The 20,490-nt window shown below is 38.5% G+C and overlaps 1 protein-coding gene across 6 annotated transcripts in view; it reads left to right on the top strand.

The window, feature by feature from the left end:
• Window positions 1-20,490, top strand: part of LRCH1 (leucine rich repeats and calponin homology domain containing 1) — a 200,844-nt gene that overhangs the window by 91,917 nt on the left and 88,437 nt on the right. For all 6 annotated transcript variants that reach the window (XM_026017282.2, XM_026017280.2, XM_026017279.2 and 3 more), the window contains exon 2: window positions 4,060-4,204. In XM_026017282.2, the coding sequence (XP_025873067.1) occupies window positions 4,060-4,204 (145 nt within the window). The remainder of the gene's footprint in view (window positions 1-4,059; window positions 4,205-20,490) is intronic.

Raw genomic sequence — 20,490 nt, 5'->3', positions numbered from 1 at the left:
GCTTTGGCTTCTTAACTCTTTTCAAGTCCAACAAAATTCTGTGTGTAGAGAGAGAATAAGAAGGTTGGTAGAAAGTTGTATGTACACACACACACACACACACACGTGTTTGTTTATATACTATAGAGAATACATGCACATATATATTGAATCCATTTCTTTTTTTTTTTAAGATTTATTTATTTATGATAGATATAGAGACAGAGAGAGGCAGAGACACAGGAGGAGGGAGAAGCAAACCTATGCCGGGAGCCTGATGTGGGACTTGATCCCGGGACCCCAGGATCGCGCCCTGGGCCAAAGGCAGACGCCAAACCGCTGAGCCACCCGGGGATCCCCTGAATCCATTTCTATGTGCAAAATCCAGTGAGCAGTGCATTCCCACTTCTAAAGGTGCAGCAGGGTGTATGGTGGTGGGATCTCCTTCCCACTCCTATTCTCTCAGCAAGAAACCCTCTTTTTAGAAACAACCACTTCTACTAGTTTTTTTTTTTCCGGCTTCCAGAGATAATCCATTTAGATTTGTGTATCTATTTACAGCTATGTGAATATTCATTTGAAACCCCAAATACAAAAAAGTAAAATAAAACCACAAATACTATATATGCTGTTCTGTACCAGGCTTTAAAAAAAAACTGTGATATGTCTGGGAGAGCGTAGCAGATCGGCGCATAGAAAGCTGCTTCATTCATTTTAATGACGGAGTAACAGCAGCACAGCATTATGGGCTATAATATTTAATATTACATCCCGCCACCTGAAATATTAATATTATGTTAATATTTATTGATGGATTTAAGTCTAGTTTTATTTATATGTATGTATTAATAGCATATTGATATATAACCAGACTTCACTGATATTTAACTTGCTCTCTAGCTTTCGCTCTTTCAAACCAGGCTAAAAACTATGTCATTTGCACACATAGGAGTTTAGATGAGAAGGATTTCGAGGTTGAACGAAATACGCAAATGTTGTAATTGTGATCGGTTTTGCTAACGTGTTCTTCATTTACATCACCGCGTCCTCAGCATTATAATGTGGTCATCAGGCTTTTTGATACTTACTCGTAGCTGCGATTCGCATTGCTCTAACGTGAGGTTGATCATTTTTTCATGTGTTTAAGAGTCATTTGTGTTTCCTCTTCTGTGAGCCATCTGTTCTTTTCTTTTTTCTCCCTTCCTCCTCTCTCCCTCCCTCCCTCCCGCCTTCCTTCCTTCCTGCCTTCCTTCCGTCTGTCTGTCCTTTTTTTTCTGGGTTTCTGACTTATTATCACTGACTGCAGAAGCTCTTTATAGGTATAAAAAATTAGCCTATTGGGTTTATGAATTGCAGGACTTCCCAGCTGCCCCTCATTTCTCGATTGTCATTTATGTTTTTGGTGGAGCTTTGGTTTGCTTTAAAATGCCATACATTTTGTTGTAACGTGTCGAATTTATCAATCGGGTGTTAGGCCATTCATAGGAAGACTTTCTCCATTCTAAGCTAATCATTTAATTCCTCTAGAATTTATTGAGGTAAAGGGGTGACGTAGGTCATCCTTTGTTTTAGATGGCTATCCAGTTTTCTCAAACTGCTTAGTGACCTTACATCTTTTCCCTGTTGACTTGAAATGTCATCTTTCCTGCACACTTGATTTCCATGTGTATCTTTGACCTGTTTGTAATCTGTTCTGCTGACTTGTTCTCACCTGCCCATCGTCCTGCCTTATGATGTGGCTGTTAGTGTCTAGGAGGGCGGGTGGCCCTCAGAGCACCTTTTGTTTTGAGAGATACCCTGTAATTTTTGTGTTATTTTACCACATGAACGTTAAAGTCAACTTGTATAGTAACCTCAGCAAATTAAAAAAATATATATCTTAGAAGTGTCGTTTTTGGATCGTGAGTTCATTCCGTTAATACACACAAAGCTTAGAGAGAATTGACACCCTTTGAATGTTGTCCTTTTTATTTACAGTCATGGGATATCTTTTGTAACTTTTCTTTTTTATTGCTTAGTAGCATTTCCAAGTTTTCTTCATATAAACTTTCCGTATTTCTTAAGCTTTTCTAGATTTTTATACTTTTGCTATTGTAATAAGTTAGGTTTCTTATGTTGTATAATTTTGCCTGTGTGTGTGTGTGTGTGTGTGTGTGTGTGTAGGCTTTTTTTTTTTAGCATCATTTTCTACCTTGTAACTTTTTTTGAAATAGTTTTTCTGTTGATATTTTTGGGTTTTCTGGGAAAACTTATTATTTGCGAATGATGATTATTCTCTTTGTTTCCAATTTTGGTTCTTTTTTTTTTTCCCCTTATCCATGTCATTGGCTAGTATCTAGTGAACAATAGTAAGTATTAATAGTGCTAGTAATGTCTTATTTTGACTCTGCTGGTGTAATATTATTCCGAGTCATTTGAGATTTAGCAGTAAATAAAAGAATTCTCTCTCACTCATATGCGTGTGTGTGTGTCTGTAATTATATAAAGAAATAGCCAACTATTCTTTATTGAGTGATTACATTAAGAATGAATATAAATATTCTAAACCCATGTTTTGATTTATGATGATGATGTGCCATTTAGTAAAATTGCTAGAGATCACTGAATTGTACTCATAAAATAGGTCAATTTTATGATATATAAGATATACTTCAATAGGTCGTTTTTGAAAAAGAATAAATACAGTATTTTACCAGTACCTTTTAAATATCTGTGGAAGTGATCAAACACTATTTTGCTTTTACTCTAGTTACACAGTGAATTGTTTAAATAATACGAAATCCTTATATTCCTAGAATAAGTCCCACTTACTCATAGTATGTTAATCTTTTTATGTACTGCTCAGTTCTGTTTGCTGATTTCTAAATTTAGGATTTAACATTAGTATTTAGAAGGGAGATTCATAAGTAGTTTATTTTTTGTGTACTTTCTCTGTTAGGTGTTGCTATCACCATTATACCTTATTGTTTAAATAAGTATTTAGGAATTTTCCTTCTTTTGCCTTATATAGAATTGTTTAAATATTATCAGAATTGTGCCTTTAAACATGCTTAGAATTCACTTCTGAAGCCATCTAGGCCTGTTTTCCTTTATTTATGTATTTATTTCTCAGAAGGGTAGTCAGGAGGGTAGCCCTTCGACTTCGATTTCATTATAGAATTGACCTATGTAAACTCTCTCTGTTTTTTTGTTTTGTTTTGTTTTTGTTTTTAATGGAGTCTGATTCCCTAAGTATATATGACGTGTTATTTACTAAACATCTTCAGGTCATACTGATTGAGTCCCTCCTGGTGAAGGGTGATACGATCAATAATGTTATTGTTTTTGAGAGTGGTAGCTCTTTTCTTATATTTGGTGTTTTGTGGTATTTGACAGTTATGCCTACCATTCCCAGACTTAGATGTTAAGGACTGTTCCTTATTTTTGTTGTTGAGATGGTGATATTGTAAACCATGATGTGTGTTTACACCCACTGTAGACCACCATTATCATGGTCTTTGGTACACTTGGTGAAGAGAGCTCAGTTTTATTGCTGGTCATGTGGCAGACACACGGCCTGTCCTTAAGAGAGACACATTTGATCTGTCTCGGTCTTACACATTGTAAGGTTCTCAGTAATCCCCCGTGGATAAAATATTTGTTTAGTATCTACTGTGTGTGTTTGCAGAGGATATACTATTCCAAGAGACAACATATGTTATGAGTGCAAAATTGAATTAAATAATATTATGGTAAAGATCATATTCAGAGATATTAAAGGATACATTTTCATGCTTGCCTTGGGGACAATGACGTTGAAATAATTTTCAGATAGAATGGAAAATAAATATTGATTCAGTCACCCTTATATCTGGCGATAATTGTTTCAGCAATATTTTTGCTTTTACAAAGGAATGGGGTAATAGGCCAGGAAGAGGAAATCAACCCTGGAGTAACAGCTACAAAAAATGAAAATGCTGATCCTAATTTAGATTATGTTTATTTTAAAACATGTTAAGAAAAAAAGTACCGATAGTTGATAATTGCATTGGATTATGTTGAAGAGTTATTGACAAAATATTCTTTCCTTTTCTCTCATAGATTTATCTAAAAACAGACTGGTCGAAGTCCCAATGGAATTGTGCCATTTCGTATCACTGGAAATTCTTAATCTGTACCATAATTGCATCAGAGTCATTCCTGAGACCATCATTAATCTGCAGATGCTGACTTACTTAAACTTGAGGTAGGTTGACTATACAGATTGTAATCAAATTCAGTGGAAAAAAAAACAACCCTAAATCATTGTGCTTTCATTTCTATCAGGGTGTTTGTTTCCTCTCTTTGCAATTTCTGACCACTTTTTGAAGCTAACCGCACAAAGATTATTTAAGAACTACCTTCCATGATAAATTTGTAGTGCCATTAATATAGTTTTTGATGCCTGACTTCTCTGAATGTCAATATGACAAGGTATTTTTGTTTAGTTTTTTTTTTGTTGTTGTTACAGTAATTTATATGGCATCATTTATACTTTTTGTCTCTTTGGTGTGTGGTATATTGTCTTCAGGTATTGATGTAGTTTTTGGAGGAGGAGGGCTAAAGGAAGTGAAAAAAGAACTTCGGGGCTCTGACAAATTGGAGCCTTGCTGGCCTTTGGGGGCTTTTGGACCATTGGATTTGCTACTTAGTGCAGTCTGAGCCTGTTCCCTTTAGGCCACGTGAGAGAGTTCTAGAGCGCTGAGCAACTCCAGAAAGGTATGAAGTTTGCTGTTTTTGTAACCCCATTCAATTAGGTCAGCCTTTGCTGAGGGCAGGTCAGTGGTCTGTATTGATTCTCTGATTATGCACAGCATCATGTAACATACTCATGCCCCTGAGTAGCCCTGGAGTTAAGGAAATCAGCTATTATTATAAGGCCTAGGTTTTAGACTTTGTGCTGTGACTGTCAACTGCTCTGGCCAGATTTTGGTTCCTTGTCTCCTAAATCCTTGACTCGCACAGGATGTCAGGAGAGAGATAGGAACTGTTACATCAAATCTATCTCTACTATGAAAGCAAGGTGCCAAAGTTCAAGCCTGAGCAGAGCCTCTGCTCATGTCAGTGGCATTACTTTGGTGTGTCAAGAGCAGCACCTGATTAGCAAGGCTTGTGCTGTGTAACAAACATGCCAAACTTTATTTTTTTTAAGACTTTATTTATTTATTCATGAGAGACAGAGAGAGAGAGAGAGAGGCAGAGAGACAGGCAGAGGGAGAAGCAGGCTCCATGCAGGGAGCCCGACGTGGGACTCGATCCTGGGTCTCTAGGATCACGCCCTGGGCCAAAGGCGGCGCTAAACCCCTGAGTCACCAGGGCTGCCACATGCCAAACTTGAAAGTGCAAAATTGCCAGTGAAAAAGATGAGCATTAACTTATGGTAGATAATGTCGATTATTTTTTAGATTTTTGTTTGTTTGTTTTAGTCAGCCACTGAGAGGTCCTCTCTTGCTTTCTTTGCAGTCAAAAATGGGTTTCTGCCGCATTTTATTAGGTGTGCATATCCTCCTTGGGAGTGAGAAAAAAATCCTAGTCACGTTTTTAAGTGGCCTTTACTTACATTTTAAAGTGTGAATTACTATTAGCATAATCTAGACACTTACATAGCTAACTTTCAGTTCTCTGGGTTTCCAGTACATCTGACCATTGTTGAATTTTCTTGAATAAGACAATTCTAAACTCTTTCTGCAATAGCATAATGTTCATTACTTTGGAATTGCCTGATGGAGTCAACGTAGTGGTGTTATAGGATTTGGTTCACTATTTCCCTGAGACCTCTGCCCTGTAATTCCAACCTGCATAGAGGAACTATCCCAAGAGCCTATGCAGTCGGTGTTTACTTTACTTCACTTCCGCAGGTCTTATCCTGCTGTGACATTTTCACCTCCAGTACTCCTGCATACAACAAGTAAGGAGATTTAACGTTGTCACACAAAGTCTATCCACAGTGAGAAACTTTTGGGTATAGATGACATATCTCTTCTGGGATGATATACACAATAAAATTCTACAAATGTTGAGATAATCTTATCTTAAAGTTTATATTATGGTTTAAAAGCACTAGTACAATTGGTTTTGCTGTGATGGTTTTCATGTTGAGCTTCATGGAGAGTAGATAATACCTCTATCTTCAGTTGGTAGAAAGGACATATTGAAGTGTGGGTCCCAGGATCCTTCGAGGCAAGAACGGGGAGAGTCGTTAAGATTGATGATGCCGAAGAGGAACTGTGTGGGCATATTGTAAACCGTTGTGTGGTGAATTCCTGGGCTATAGGAAGAAGAAAGAGATATAGGGACTGTTGACTACCCAACTCTTTAAACACTGGTTTCTGTCTAATTTATTGTTTGCCTCGGTCTTTTCTCCCTTTTATATAGATGGTTTTTATTTTGTGTAGATTTTTTTGTTCACATCGCAACTCTAATATTACTGTGCTTTAAAACATATTCTATAGTGTTGAATCCTGACTCTCTAAAGGAATTGATTACATGGAGAAAATGAGGAAAAAGTATATCTCTTACTTTTCAGGGGCATTCGTTATATCAGGGTATATGAAAAATGCAGGTATATCTTTGGGGCACTTGGGTGGCTCAGTTGGTTAGGCATCTGCCTCTTGATTTCAGTTCAGGTCATGATCTCAGAGTCCTGGGATAAGCCCTGTGTTGAGCTCTGGGCTTAGCAGGGAGCCTGCTTGAGAGTCTCCCTCTCCCTCTGCCCCTGCCCCTCCCCACTGCACTCTCACATGTGCTCGTGTGCGCACCCAGGCTCTCGCTCTCCCTCCCTCTGGAAAAAAAAAGAAAAGAGAAATGTATGTACAGCCTCTAAACTCTCCGAAAGCCACGTACTACATATATATACATAATATATATATACACATGATATATAACATATGATACATGTATTATATATGTGTACATGTATATATATATGTATATGTAATTATTTTTGATACCTCTTTTAAGTTTGCTTCACTAAATGTGTAACATAAAGTAGTAACATAGGGCAAGCTTTAAAGTAACCAGAAAGAGGGCAGCCCCAGTGGCTCAGCGGTTTAGTGCCTGCCTTCAGCCCAGGGTGTGATCCTGGAGACCCAGGATCAAGTCCCACGTCGGGCTCCCTGCGTGGAGCCTGCTTCTCCCTCTGCCTGTGTCTCTGCCTCTCTCTCTCTCTGTGTCTTTCATGAAGAAATAAATAAAATCTTTAAAAAAAAATAAAGTAACCAGGAAGATGGTCACCTTGTTCAATTGGAAAGCCTCTAACTCCTCATTTATTTGGTTCAGTGGGAGACTTCTTCTGAGAATCGGACCCCTGGAAGGGAGTTATTTCTCTGTTTGGTAGTGATTGGGATTGGAATGTTTGCCTAAAGGATTTATTGTAGCTTGTACAACAGAAGATGACTGTCCCCCTCTCTTTATGTGCAGATATGCAAGTATGTCTGGAAAATACCAGTGGCATCTAATGAATTGTTGACTCTTTAAGATGCTGAGTAATATCACCCGCGTGATAGTGGGGCCTGTGTGAGTGCTTCCTGCCCTCAGACTCCTACCCGACTCCCAGCCACCCTCAAACTGGTGACCAGGAAAACGTTTAGAATATTGTGCTTATGTGTGCTCATGATACATGTCCCCTCAACGACATCCAGGATCGGGTGTCATGGCCTTTTCAGGTCTTTTCTGCCCCTCTGGAAAATTAAGTCAATGCAGTAAGATCGATGTCTTCTTGGGTGTGGTGAGGAGGCCTGGTGGGCTCCAGGTAACTTTAGCCTTTGGCGGAGAGCCTGCCAATCCGTTTACTTGAAAAGGAAGCCAAGGACTCGGGGTGCTGCAGACCTACTGCGTTGTAGACCTACTGAGTTGTCTTCAGTGCAGGTTTTTTTTTCTATGATAAAGGGGGTATTATGCCAAAGAAAGAAGCTTATATTCAAGACTAATATAGAATCAAATCATGACATGATCACCAATGTAGATGTATCAGAGAACTCTGTATAAGTTTCAAAAAGGTAAAGAAAAGCTGTAAATTGCTTTTAGGTGTACACTTGAGGTCTAGCTAGAACAATCTAGCATGTTCTGAGATGGCTTTAACAAATAGGCAAGTTCCTTAGGTTTTATAAAGAAGTACCTGAAATACTTTGGCTCTTCTGTGGTGCTGAGGGGTTTTCCTTTTATTTCTGTTAACTACGAATCAAGAGCCCCTAGATAAAGTAGTGCAGGGAAGCTGCTTTTCAAATTTTCACAGATTTCATGTTTCTCTACTCAAACATGGTCTGAATGCAATTTTTAATCTTCTCTCTTTTTTAATAAATCACACGTAGACATCACTAGTTTTGTGTGTTTCAAAGGAGGAGAGATGCCGTGTGAAGCTACTTTGAATTGATGGGAAACGTTCAGAATGGATGACCCCCTCCGAGATGTATGGAGTAGGAATGGACACCCATAAATATTTGATGGTCGTGGTGATGATGATGACAGTGAAGATGATGAGGGTGCTGGTGCTGGTGGTGATATGCCACTGCCTACACAGCCTCTTGGTTGACAGGATGTCTCAGAGATGATATCTTGAAATGTCAGAGGGCTGCTCAGTTCCAGAAATCCAGTTCCTGTCTCAGACCAGAGATGGGTCTAATGAGCACATGCAAAATAAAACTCCTCACGGTGAAATACACTTCAGCATATTCCCATGTGATAGAAATGTCAGATTCGTGGAAAACATTAATTTATTGCTGTTTATGTAGCCTGTGTTTGGAGGCTCTGGGCTTTTAATCTTTGCTTCTTGGTGTTCACAACAAAAGGTTATGTTAGCTTAGTTTGGGTGCCACTGTGTTTCTTCCTGTTATAAAGTGTCTTAATCCCAGAAACGTGGCCAAGAACAATAAAAATGATGAAGCATGACCTGTGCCTATATAGGAACAAACACTTTGAACCTCAGCTACACAGGAAAGCCTTACAAAGTTTAAAATCTATTTTAAGGTGCTGGAGAGGTTGTTGTTGATGAGACCCATGAAGAAAATGTACCTTAGGAAAATAGAACAACCCAAAGCAGCAAAACTCTTGGCAGCCATCGAGGTGCTGTGAATCTAAGCATAGGGACTTTAGCTTGAAAGTGTGTCTCAGAGGCATTCAGGAATGGAAGCTGCCAAAAAATGAAAGTTCTTAACAGCATTTGATCCTATTGCTTCCAGAACTCTTGGTGAGTGGTTTTCCTTTCTGAGGGTGAAACACACAGAGCAGCAGCTGGTTTCTTTATTAGAAGCCCCTGGGGGGGGGCGACTGGGGGGCTCAGGGGTTGAGTGTCTGCCTTGGGCTCAGGTTGTGACCCTGGGGTCCCAGGATTGAGTCCCATGTCGGCTCCCTGCATGGAGCCTGCTTCTCCCTCTGCCTGTGTCTCTGCTTCTCTCTCTGTGTATCTCATGAATAAATAAATAAAACCTTAAAAAAGAAGAAGAAGGAGAAGAAGAAGAAGAAAAAGGAAAAGCCCCTGGGGTGCCTGGGTGTTTCACTGGATTAAGCTTCTGACTCTGGCTTTGGGCTCAGGTCATGAAGCCAGGATCCTGAGGTCGAGCCCTGCATCCGGCTCCGCACTCAGTGCTGAGTCCTCTTCCTCTCCCTCTCCCTCTGCTCCCTCCCTCCACCACTCTCTTTGTAGAATAAATAAATAAAATCTTAAAAAAAAGAAGAAGAAGAAGCAGTAGTCCCTATCTCTACCAGTCAACCGAGGAGTAGTTTCTGAGGCATGGCCTATAAAGAAAAGGGCAGCCTCTTGAACAAAATGTTATCACGCCATAAAAGGAATCTGGTTTGGATGCGTTTTCTGAAGCTTGGCATCCTTTTTGGCTGCTAAACAATGTGCAGAAAGAGCTAACTTCCTGATGGCCATGTAACCTGTATCCCCACATTCCTTTGGGGAGGTCATCCTGAGAAATAATCTTTAATCCTCTTTTTTTTAGAAGACTTTATTTATTTATTCATGAGAGACACACAGAGAGAGGCAGAGACACAGGCAGAGGGAGAAGCAGGCTCCATGCAGGGAGCCCGATGTGGGACTCGATCGCGGGACTCTGGGGTCACGCCCTGGGCGGAAGCCAGATGTTCAACTACTGAGCCACCCAGGTGCCCCAATAATCCTTAATCCTAAGAATATCTTGCTATCTGAAGGATTGGAAAAAGCATCTTGCACACTAGGGTTGCCTCAGAAAGCACAGATTTTACAAACTTACTGTGAACTAAAAATTAATTTTCTTTGTTTCTAAGAATTTTAATCTTTTCCCTAAGAAATGCACCTCTCCTTGCACTGACATTTCCGAAGAAGGTCTCGATTGTAAGATGGCATTTATTCTTTCTAGAAACTGAGAAACTTGATGGTGTCTTTCTACACCGGAAAAGGGGAGGAATTTTGTTCATTTCGAGACAAACTTAACATCACAAATCCTTTTATGATGATCTTATTTTATTTTCAAAGGGAAAATGAGTTATTTCAGAACTGGCCTTTGGTAGATAGGTTGTGTTTGATGAAACGACAGATCGGCAGGAAGCTACCAAGACGCAGAGAACCATGTTGGAATTTGGAAGCATCATCTTAAAATTTGAAAACATGTTTTGTAGAGCGCTACAGTTGGAAGTGGTGGCCACTGGGGTCATCAGTCGTGCGAGCAGCAGTGTGTGGGCTAAGCCTCGTCCTTTCTAGTGTGCTCACTGGGCAATTGTTTTCAAGGTCTGGACACAGTGGTCCCTAAAAATTGTAATATATTTATAATTTGCCATACCCATAAAATTATGTACATTGGCATTGGAAGCTGATGGGTTTTATTAAATGTGAATGAGTTAATAGTAGGGTATTTCTTACCAGATTCCATTCCTTTTAGTGTAGTTCATACTTGGCAAGACTTCCAAAGAGGATTTTTCCATTATACATGTCACCTGATCACAGATGTTGTTTTAGATCAGTGTTTGTGTTAAACAGAGGAAAAGAGAGACACAAAAGGGACATTATGGCTTTGATGGCTACAGCCCTGTCAGAGTGTGTTGGTTTTGTTTTCAGTTCTGCTTCTGATCTTAATAGAGTTCTTAAGATCTTTGTGCTGCAGACCTTTCCTCCAAAAACGGGGTAAATACCTACCCCTAATTGATTATATAGATGTAATTCTCAGAGTGTTTTCTGCGAGCCCCAATGAGCAAGATGCAAATTATATTTATTTTTCTAGCTAGACAGATAAAAGACCCTTTGAAACTTCACCATTTCGTCAATAATCAACTTACTCTATTTCCTCTAAGAGCACTGCAGTTTGCCAAGTCTTCTAACAAGTACTGTCCTCAAAAAGAGGGAAAGAGAAAAGGAGCATATACACAACGAGGAGGGTGTGGATTTTTGGAATAATCTTCATTACCATCATCATCATCATCATCACTTCTTAATAGCCAAGTAGGATTTAGCTGGTCCACCTTCGTATTTGGGTCCTTCATCAACCCTTTACTTTAGATAGGAGACAGGAAAGTGATCCCCCAGGCGCATTGGTTCATAAATAAGAGTAATAGAAATTAGTGAAATTTATTTCTATGGCATTTGTAGTTTGCCTGGCATTCCCACCTTTGTTACCTTGTCTAACACGAACAGTGCTGGATGGCATTCCTTGCCCCATAGGACAGTTTAGTAGTCTTAAAAATAGTTGTTAGAGAATTGTCCAGGAGACCAACCTAAATATTTAAATAAGGGAGCACTTTTGTAATTTCAAAAATTTCTACTATAGTTGGTTTGTCTTTCTAATTCCTAATACTGTGAATTTGTGTTTTCCTGTATTTATGTTTTTATTTATTTACTCATTTATTTATTTATTATATTTATGTTTTTAGAAGTTTGTCTGTTTTGTTGTGTACTTTTTTGTTAGATCAGTTTTTAATTTTAGTGACCAACTTTTTTAGGTTGTTATCTTCTATTTCATTAGTTCCTGATTTTTATCTATCAAATTTCCATCTATTTTCTATATGTTTATTCTCTTTTTTTTAAGGTTTTATTTATTTATTCATGAGAGACACAGAAAGAAAGAGGCAGAGACACAGGCAGAGGGAGAAGCAGGCTCCATGCAGGGAGCCCGATGCAGAACTCGATCCCGGGACCCTTGGGTCATGCCCTGAGCTGAAGGCAGGTGCCCAACCACTGAGCCACCTAGGCATTCGTATTTTCTTATATGTTTATTCTTTTTATAATTTCTGGAGTTTGGGTTAAGGAGTTCATTAATCTTATTTATTTATTTATTTATTTATACTATTTTTTCTTTTTAAAGGAGCATTTAAAGTTGTGATTTCCCTGTATGTGGTGCTCTAGCTTATTCCTAAAATTTGTGCTGTGTGGTATTTTTAATATTACTCTTGAAACTTCTCTAATCTTCAGCATGACTTCTTTGACTCATGAATTTGCTATAGAGTAGATTTTAAAAAGTTACCTTTTAAAACTGATTTTTTAATGTTAGTGCCATGCATTTGGAGAATATCTTGTTTGATGTTGATTCTTTACATTGTTTGAGATTTACTTTATAGCCTATGCATAGTTAATTTTGTAAATATTCCATGTGTGCCTGAAAAGAATGTTTGTTCTTTTCAAGTGTTGTATGTGGGTTCCAGTGAATCCATTAAATATAACTTTTTAATCTGGGGGCTCACATCTTATTTACCTTGACACAGTTTTTGGCTGCTTAATATATGTTACTGACAGTTGCACTTTGAGCAAAGTAGGATGATTGTGGGTTTGCTTTTATCCCTGCAATTTCATCAATTCTTAATGTATGTATTTTAAGGCCAAGTTATAGACCAGGTATTTTGAGCCCAAGTTCAAAATTGTATGTCTTTCTTTCAAACTTCAGGTTTTATCATTGTAAAGTGATTGACTTTATCCCTAAAATACTTTTTCTGACTTACAGTCTACTGTATATGAAATTAATACTTTTATCTTAGCTTTCTTTTAGTGGCTTTTGCTCACACATATCTTTTCACTTTCAACCTTTCAACCTTAGTTTTTCTATGTATGTATTTGGATTTATATTTTTCTTCTTATATTTTTTTAACCAAGATTATTATTGCCTTTTTTCCCCTACCCTTTCCTACCTTCTATTGTATATTCTGAGTTTTATTTATTCTAATTTCTATCTTCCTCTGGTTTAGAGGTTAGTCATTATATCTTTATACTATGTAAGTTGCTATTATGAATATTTGACTTGCAAAAGCCCGAAGTTCTAAAGGTAAAGATACCTCTCCCATTCTCCCCAAAGTAATAATGTTTATAGAAAGCTTTATTGCAAGCACCCCTCTGCAAACATATATTATTTTTATTCAAAATTTTAGGTCCATCTTACTTTTTACCTTGATTTGAGTCAACTGATGATTATTTGTACCTACCCACATTTATTTTTACCAGATTCTCTGCTTTTTCACATCATTCTTTTTAGGTGAATCTCCTTTATAACATGCATTCTTAAGAAGTCCATTCCATGATTGTGTGCTTGTGGTAAATACAGTCTTTTTCTGAAATGCCCTTTCTCTTCATACTTGAAAGAAGGTTTAATTCTAAGAATAAAATTTAGGTTGTATTAGTATAAAAATTTCAGTTGCAGTTCTTTTCTATTGTATTTCAAAGATAGTATGTTTTCCAGCCTCTGTTTTGCTGTGGAGAAATCCTTTGCTAGTCTAAACGTGTTAGCCTTGTGCAGAATTTTCCATGCTCTTCCTTTTGATTTCCTCCCATACCTTCTTTTTTATCTTCTTGCTCTATATGTTTTGCTGTGGTATGTATAGGTGTATATAATTTTGATTTACCCAGCTTAAACTTTGTTTTGCCTCCTGAATCTGGGGATTCATGTCTTTCAACAACCCTAGAAAAATTTTAGTCATTGTCTTCTTCCATATTGCCCCTTCCTCCATTTTTCTATTATTTTGGCCTTCTTTGGGTACTCCCTATTAGTTAAAGTTAATTTTGATCTTTCATTCTTCTGCATTTCTTAGTATCTTATTTAGTTCTCATTTCTTTATGTTTGGAATAGTTTTCAAAGATGAGAATGCACTTAAGCATATTGAAAGTTGAAGTACAGTAATACTTTGAAAGAAGGAAAAATTGTAGTACCGTGATATCCTTAATTGAAAAGATTCCCAGAGGTGCCTGGAGGCTCAGTAGGTTAAGCATCTGTCTTCAGCATAGGTCAGGATCCTAGGGCCCTGGGATGGAACCCTGCATTGGGCTCCTTGCTTGGCAGAGACTGCTTCTCCTTCTTCCCCTACTTCTCCCCCTGCTCATGCTCTTTCTCTCTGTCAAATAAATAAATAAATAAATAAATAAATAAATAAATAAAATAATTTAAAAAATAAAGAAGAAGAAGGGGTACCTGGGTGGCTCTGTCTTTGGCTCAGCTCATGATCCTGGGATCTTGGGATCGAGTCCCACATTGGGTTCCCTGTGAGGAGCCTGCTTCTCCCTCTGCCTTTGTCTCTCTGTCTTTCATGAATTAATAAATAAAGTCTTTAAAAAAAAAAAAAAAGACTTCCAGTGATTGCAATGTATAGCCCAAGAGCTCTGTATTTTGGCTCCTTAGATCTGATGCACTCTCTTACCCTTAAAATAGTATACCCTGTTAGTTGGCTAAAAACAAACTCTTGCTTGGTACTGAATTTCTATGAGTTGAGTAATTTTCTTATAAAATTAGATGAGAACAAGTCTTGAGGCCTTTGACCCATGAAATTGGAGCATAAGAGAATTGACTTCCTAATCTTCAGTCCTTTCTTGATTGAATTCTGCATTTTCTGTCTTGTTAGCATCTTCTATACTTTCGTCCCTGGTGTCTTAAATTGAGGGTCACATGGAATTAGGGCTTTATAAAGGCAAGTAGGTTTTTTTTTTTTTTAAATTTTATTTATTTATGATAGTCACACAGAGAGAGAGAGAGAGAGAGACAGAGACACAGGCAGAGGGAGAAGCAGGCTCCATGCACCGGGAGCCCGATGTGGGATTCGATCCCAGGTCTCCAGGATCGCGCCCTGGGCCAAAGACAGGCGCTAAACCGCTGCGCCACCCAGGGATCCCGGCAAGTAGGTTTTGACTGCAGTCTGGAACCATAGGGGCCAGACCAGGACTCCACTTTGGTTTTCTTGATGTTCTTATTTGCTGGTTAGTGACAATCACAGTAACAGGGCAAGTAAAAAAAGTTTTCCTAAGAGTTGCTTTTGAGAGAAGAGACACAAGAGTATTGGTTTTCTCAGCTTCCCAATTCTAATCTAAATGCATTGCTTCATTTTCAAAAGAAAAAAAATGCTACAATAACTGGAAAATTATAGATTATGATGTTAAAATCTTATCCTACTTCTGACAGGAATGCTTGTGCTCTGAGAGCTCAGGGAGAGGAAATCTTGATAAAATAACGTAGCCAAGAATTTCAGCATGAGTAATAATCCTAAATAGCACTTTTCCCAGGTAGATAAGTTAAGTCAAGAATAAATACATATTCTGTGGTGCTTTATCTTGAAGCATTCAAGGGATTGAGTGTTTAGGCAACAAAGGGTATAATTGTGCTGTGAAGAGTTGATTCCGTGAAGCATTTTTTTTTTTTTTATCTTGTGCCATTTCTTGGAACACCTTTACATGCTCAGACCAGATGGACTGTCCGAACAGATGGAATGAGATAATCTCTTTGAACAGTGAGAAAATAACCAGAAGATTTGGGTCACTTTCAGAGTTGGATCATGTGGAACTGTGTTATCTATTAATCTAAGCATATCTACCTTAACCTCATGAAATCAGGCAGTGTTTTCTGATACTCCATTTGGCAAGCGACAGCAGAAAGGAATGTGAAAATAACGTAAGAAAATTGACCCCTTCTGCTCAGTGATTATTAGTTCATCTGTTCACGAACAGAGAATAATAGATTTGGAGAAAACTCACTTGCCAGACTCCATAGGAGGAAAAAGAAGTTATTTATTTCTGACCTCAGCGATGCCATTGGATCAATTAAGGAATAAATAGAACAGTTTCCCCAGAGTATAGTTCTATGGAAAAGTGTTCTGTTGGATATAGAATACTTTTTTTTTTTTTTTGCTTTTTTTTATCCAAAAAAGCAAAAAACAAAAACCAGAGCCATGTATTGTATTAATCTGCACTGTGTGTCTGCAAGCAACACAGAACTCTTCCCCATTCTTTGTGAGGCCTGCCTATTAGTGTCTCCCAGAATGGTGCTTTCCAGAACACCAGTTTGTAAACACTAATTTAGAGGAATTTTTATCACCCACTGACTCCTACTCCTTTAAAAACTGACCTCATGCCTAAAAAAGGATGAGGTTACAAAATATGTCCCTTCATGGTGTTATATTCAGTGACCAAGTAATTTGTATGGACTAGATGTATTGAAGGGAAAAATGATATAGAAGTGGAAGACAGAAGAACCCGAGAAACACTGAAGTGTGTTACACAGAGCTGCCATCCACGCTGATTTATTTTTTATTTAGTACTTTAAAAATATAGATAAATGTTTAGTATTATTTATTCACTATCAAGTAAAGTATGCAGTTTCTTTTGAGAAAAAAAAAAACTACTGCAAAGTACTTTTTTTTTGCAAAGTACATTTTGAGAAAAAAAAAACCCTAAGTACTGCAAAGTACAGTCTATTAGTCATTCACCAGTATTCAGACAATTATTAATATCTTGTGACATTTGCTTATAAAATTTTTTTCCTTTTCCCCACCTCCTTTCTCTATGGATTGAAGTCTTTTGTAGGGGATGCGAGGATTTTTTTCAGAGGTTTTGAGAGCTCAATACTATATAATAAAGAAAGGAATGACCTTGACCCGAAGTCTGAAGCAACTGAGTCTTTAAATTGTCTGCACCAAAATTTTATTGTTGAAATGCTACATCCCTACAGTTGAAATAATCACCTGTAAAAGAGTAATTTTTAAAAAAAAGGTAAAATCATGACTCTCATACAAATATAACATCCATCAAAGATTGTGTATAATTCATTCATTAGCAAAGGAGGCAGCAGTAAGATGTATAGCCTGTTTAAGGAGAATTCAGATGCATGCACACACACATGCACACACGCACCCACACACAGTAGTACGCTGGCTGAGATGAATTTATGAAGAGTTGCAAGAGGGCCGCAATCAATTGCACTTCCACTGTAGTCATCACAATTTATCTGTGCTCCAATGCACAAAAATTATTTTCATTACTATCTCGTTTTCAGTTTATACAACAAATTAGAGTTGTAAAATAAATAAAAAATTATGAAAGGCAGGGATAACCTAGAAGAGTATACCAGACAAGACCCCAAGCAGTGATTTTGCCCATTTCAAAGTCATTTACGATTTTCCTGATACACTGAATAATTGTGTTTGTATCGCTGCATGCAAGAGCTGTTAGGAATAGTGGGCCCTCCCTCCCATATGTTAGTCCCAAGGCAAGACCGTTGTGACCTCAGTACCAAGAGGAGAGAACAGCCTGGAATCTTCGGCAGAGGCAGTCTTTGAGCATTTGACTGTGGTGCCCCAAATCCATAGATACTTATTTACAAAATTGTTAGGACAAGCCAGACATCCTTCACCCCCCCCTTACAGAAGAGGATCCATATAGGAAGCTTCGCTTCATTTGATAAGAGTCACTAAATTTTTGTCTTATGTCTTGAGAACCCCCTCCCCCTGCCAGTAGGAAATATGTGCAGTTATGGTGTTTTTTAAAATAAATGACCAATGTTCAAATGGGACATGGGTGATACGAGCTCAGAGAGATGTCACCTAATCTTGTGAAGGGTTAAGTTTTAGGATTCATATACATTACATATTTTCTCAGAGTTTAAAACAGGTTCTTGAGCAGAGCAAGCACTTAGTACTGTAGACAAATGATTGGCTTCCTGTCAGCATTTGACACCACAGCATTGTCCTTCCTTGATTTGGTCACAGGCTTTCCTGCTTGCTTTTCTACGTCTTTCTGTTTCTTCTTTAATTCCCCTGTCAGGTGTTTCTTTCTCTTTCTGCACCTTATCCCGGAATTCCCCACAGCTCAGTCTTTGGTTCTTAAATCTGCCCTCTCAGATCCTTGTCCTAGGTGTCTCCAGTATATCCTCTGTCCTCTTGGGCCATTTGGACACAGGTCCTCATTTTCCTGATTGCCTAAAATTTAGTTCCTCTTCGATGCTTATTGACTCCTCAAAATTCAGCATCTGCTCAACGAAGCTCATTTTCTTCTTTTCCAAATAAGCATCCTTGTTCCTGTTCACGCTCCTGTTTTTCTCCAGTCCCCTCACTTGGAATCTCAGAAATTATCTTTGACCCTGTCTTCCATCCTTTTACATAGAAATTAATCATTGAACCACCAGTCTAGCATCTCATAGCCTCCTGCTTGGAATTTGAGGTCCCCCACCTCCTGTTTTCCTGGCTTCCCCTCACATTTTATTCCAAAGTAAATGAAAATAGGCTGTGTTGTATTGAAGGAAGATCACAGACATTGATGTGAAGCCTAACCCACGTGGTTTCAAACTCTACAGCACAGGGCAAGTCACTAGGTAGGCAACCTGGAGCAAGTTCTTTAAACTCTCTGAACAACATCAGTTTTTGCATCTGAAAGGTCAGGGGTTTAATGCTTATAATACGTAATTGTTGTGCATATAAATAAAATAGTAGTTGTCTAAATGCCTAACAAGGTGCTTTATACGTAATAATTCCCCAAGAAATGTTTCTTGAACTGTCAAATCAAGCTTTGTGGTATGCTGTGTCATATATATTGCAATATGGGTTAAGAAAAATAGTGCAAAAGACCTAGTAAAGTAAGGGGATTTTCTAGTGGTGTTGGTAAAGTGGATATGCTACTGATTTGCAGAAGTATTAGAGCGGTTAAATGGAACTCTGTTATTACTGGCTGTCAAGTTACATGATGGAAGCTCTTGTGAAATTGGTACAACAGAGATTCTGCTGAGATTATGTGCATGTACGTCCTTGGAAGGAGAAGTAGGAAAAAGAAGATGTATATAGACTTACATTCATGCAATTCCTTCTGCATTCAAAAATTGAAATAGATGGGGAGACATACGTCTTTAAATGACAGACGAGCATGTTTAAAAAATGTTCAGGTATCTTAAATTTTATTATGAATATTTTGTATTCACCCCCTGGGCGGAAGTTGGTCTGGGCCGCCTGTTTCATTTAAGTCAGTACAGCTATCCCTTCCTTTTTGGGTGGAGGAAAATGTTAAAGTTAACATTGTGGCTTAGTGATATGGCATGGAGGAGAAGGTGGGCAAGGTAGGCATACTTTCCTGGGAATAGGAAGCTAGTGTCCATTCTACCTGGAACATGGCTCCAGTTATCTTCAGTGCTGATACATCTTTCTTGGCCATTTAGTGGTTGTTTGCCTATGTGCCAGCAACCCTGTTTTGCACAGTGTTGTTTTTCAAGACATAGGGCTCAGGCCTCTACAGTCCTATTCATACTTTTTATTATATGTATGTGTGTGTGTGTGTGTATGTGTGTGTGTGTGTTCTTTTTAAGTCTTGTGCCCAAGACAGTCCTGGAGTAGCCTCTTCTATCGTCGTCCCCTCCCCCCTATGATAGGTAGCAGATGAGCAGCCTGGCCGAGGTACAGAGACCCCACCCTTTGCTTTGGTGGGATCGCCTGCACCTCCCAGCAGGTGCTCAGGACCCAAATGTCAACAACACTCAGCACCACCCAACAACAACAACACTCCTCTGCAAAGTGGGCTCCTGAGGGCTCCACCCAGCATCACTGTAGCACACCTGTGTGTCACTAACCTTTCTTTTTTGTGCTATGGAAAAAATCCTATAAACGTTAGAAGTAGTCACTATATGTTGTACAAGCATTTGTGGACGTGTAAAATAAAAGTTACATATAATGCTTCTGTTTAAAAAAAAACCAAAACACGAGGCTTGAACTCACAGCCCTGAGATCAAGATGCAAACTGAAATGAAGAGTTGGATGCTTGACTGACTGAGCCACCCAGGAGCCCACATCTGCATTCTTGCATCTGAAGGGGTTTGGTAGATTAATATTCGGGCTATCATCTGATAATTGCATTCTCTCTGAACATCCAGTGCTTCCTTGATTTTGAACACTCAGCTCCATTTTAGAGTGAAGGAAGGGCATGATCAAATGTGTTGGAGCAAGTTCTTTAAAGTCTTTAAGAGCATCTTCTTTTTGTTTTGTTTTGTTTTTTTTTTCCTTAAGGAGGAAACTTGAAGTAATAGTTTGTAGAGCCTTGTCCTTTTAGAACTGAAGAGCTCTGAGGAAAGAAAAAAAAACAAACCATAGGAAATAACAGAGAAGGGGGGGCGAGTTATCAATAATTACACTTTGAAATCTAATTACAGACATCGTGGCAGTGGTGGCTGCTGGCCATGGAGAGTATAAGACAGTGGAGTATTTTAAGCAAGGCTTTATTTATGCTCAGGAGGAGACTGATAGGCTGTTATTGTGGGAACCGGGCTCAGTTGCAGTGGCCAAATATGGTGCAGGTATGTGCAG

The sequence above is a fragment of the Vulpes vulpes genome, chromosome 6 (assembly GCF_048418805.1).
Source record: "Vulpes vulpes isolate BD-2025 chromosome 6, VulVul3, whole genome shotgun sequence".
NCBI lineage: Eukaryota > Metazoa > Chordata > Mammalia > Carnivora > Canidae > Vulpes > Vulpes vulpes.
The sequence above is the reverse complement of the archived record's forward strand: the minus strand, read 5'-3'. Positions and strand labels throughout refer to the sequence as shown.